Below are 2516 nucleotides of genomic sequence, written 5' to 3' on the forward strand. Positions count from 1 at the left end.
TCCAAATATCAATCTCAATCAAAATTATTTAACGTATATAATCAACACACGTGAGACTTAAGACTTAAGGTACAGTTTCTTGATCTCATAATTCTAATTCACTCATCTTAGACTATGTAACTGAATTGAGCCTTGCAATACTAACCTTTCAGATCCACCTCACATTATCGTATTGACGATCAAAATCATCGCGTCAGAAGTCCAACATCATTGACCAATCACAATACTAGTTCTATTACAATATATATATATATATATATATATATATATATATATATATATATATATATATATATATATATATATATATATATATTTGAAAGTGGGTGGATAATCTCAAATCAGCTAGAAATTGAAGAAATGTTTGATATATATAAAACGTGATTTATATATCTAATATTTGAAAGTTTCAGACGAAGATATAGAGTCAAAGTCTCTAATAAATTATGGATGTTTGCTAAATTGGTTTGATGGAAAGCACAATTGGACTCAAGGAAAAGATTTTTGGAATTCAAGTGACTCTAGGAAAGATTAAATATATAATAACTACTATTAATGAAGCTGAAAGATATGTGTGGTGTACAATTGATCTCAAAACCTTAACAATGACAGTTTAGAACAATTTTTTCACATTAGACCTTGATTTAACCTTTAATTACAGAATATATGATTAAAGATCTACATTCAATGCAATACAATTGTTGTACATCTGTTGTCTAATTTTGTCTAAGTAACAATCCTGTCAAAATTTGCATACAAACTTCAGAGTTTCTTATCTTATTAGGTGTCCAGCAGACCAAAGAAGAGGAACAAAAAGACCATCATTCAAGGACTTGATTTGTACCTCACCCACCATATACTTATTTCCTATAAATAATCTCTATTGGACTTGTTTGCACCAAAATTCTCAATGTTTCGGCCGAAATTTTGGTTACTGCAATAATTTTTCAAAACACTGATTTGCACTTCAGCATCCTTAACTCATTCTTTCTGCAATAAATAGTGAAAAAAAACTCTTAGTCTCAAAAATATGTAAATAACTCTATTAACATAAACATGAAATTTGAGTATTCTTTGAACATACCAATAGATCTTTTGCAATGAAGAACAGCTTCATAGATTGAACTATCAGAGTCACATGACATGCGCGAATAGTCCGTGGAACAAGCAACGCTAATTCTTGGAGATGATTCACAGTAATTTCCTCTATAGTTCTTCCCTGATTGAGTTCTTTTCATACCATTTTCATGTTTTGATGATCCTGGTTTTTGACCCCTCAGTCTTCTACACAAAGGCTTCAAAAATTTCAAGTACTTTTGAAACATTCTTCTTGATAATGTTCTACACCTTTTCAATGAAGGAGTTCTAGAATTTTCTAAAGAAACCACTTTTTTGGGTACATGTGATATGAAAGAAGAAGGTAAGGTTGAATTTGAAGAATCTTTATCATATGGTTCAATATTTTTCAATGAATCATCAGAAAGTGGCATTAAGTAACCATTGGAAAAGAGTTGATCAGCATGAACAAGAGTATTGAGAGAAGATTGTTGTGAAGTTGGAAAGTCAAATTTGAAATCTTGTGAGTTTACAAAGAATCTTCTAGAAGGTGGCATTCTTGGATCCATTTCAATGAAAGAAGAACCTAATTCATCAGAAGCATCAACATAGATTCTAAAGGAAGAAGAAGTTTGAAGGGTTTGATCTAGTGATGATTTAAGGTTGAGTAACCAACTATATGAAAAACTTTCAATAGAAAGAGGATGTGTTGCTTCCATGGCTTCTATCTTCTCTTCTCTTACGCTGCAAATGTTTTTGGTGAATTGTGTTTGTATATATAAATGTTTTAAAAACGATTCAACTATTAATATTCAAATGTGAGGCCCACTATACCCATAATGCCTTGTTGCATCAATAGTTAACCATATCCTTTCTTTTAAATCATTTTCTACTTTAAAATTTTTACGAGGGAGTTTGTTGGTATAGTTTGTCATATCATCACATTCTTTTTTATAATGAAAAGCATAAAGAGGTTCATGCATATCATTTGAATTTTTAACATTGAGAATCGAGCTAGAGAAAAAAATTAACAAAGTTGGTTAATGTAAAATTAGGGTTTGGTGGTTATGTCGCCTTGAACATGTCCAAATTGCAAAATAATTATATTATGAGGAAATTACTTTAAGGAGTAATAAAGATACTGACATTCATTCTAATTTTAAAATATGCATTAACACGTCTTTTTACTTTTATTAATAGAAAAAAGCGTAGGTACCATTTATCTACTATTTTTTACTTTTAAAATTTTTTAATATATTGAAGTTTAAGGAAGAATAATGCATATTTTAAAATTTGATGGATGTTGGTATTTTTTTACAAACACAATTCACAAAAGAGAATTCAACCGCGACTTTAATGATCTTCAATATTAGAATTATCATTAGTCTACTTTTTCGAGTACAATATCTGAAAATTTGCAATTCATATAATAAATTAGTAAACTAGTATTTTACTTTATA

At 29.2% G+C, this 2516-nt stretch overlaps 1 protein-coding gene across 1 annotated transcript; it reads right to left on the bottom strand.

Annotated features, from left to right (window-relative positions):
- Positions 1-556: 556 nt before the first annotated feature.
- Positions 557-1848, bottom strand: LOC127126814 (probable membrane-associated kinase regulator 6). The gene is made up of 2 exons (XM_051055812.1): positions 1085-1848; positions 557-990 (listed from the first exon to the last, which is right to left on the bottom strand). Exons 1-2 carry the CDS (start codon positions 1773-1775, stop codon positions 977-979), a joined length of 705 nt encoding a protein of 234 aa, XP_050911769.1. The 5' UTR covers positions 1776-1848; the 3' UTR covers positions 557-976.
- Positions 1849-2516: the final 668 nt, after the last annotated feature.

This window comes from Lathyrus oleraceus, chromosome 1 (genome assembly GCF_024323335.1).
Source record: "Lathyrus oleraceus cultivar Zhongwan6 chromosome 1, CAAS_Psat_ZW6_1.0, whole genome shotgun sequence".
Taxonomy (NCBI): domain Eukaryota; kingdom Viridiplantae; phylum Streptophyta; class Magnoliopsida; order Fabales; family Fabaceae; genus Lathyrus; species Lathyrus oleraceus.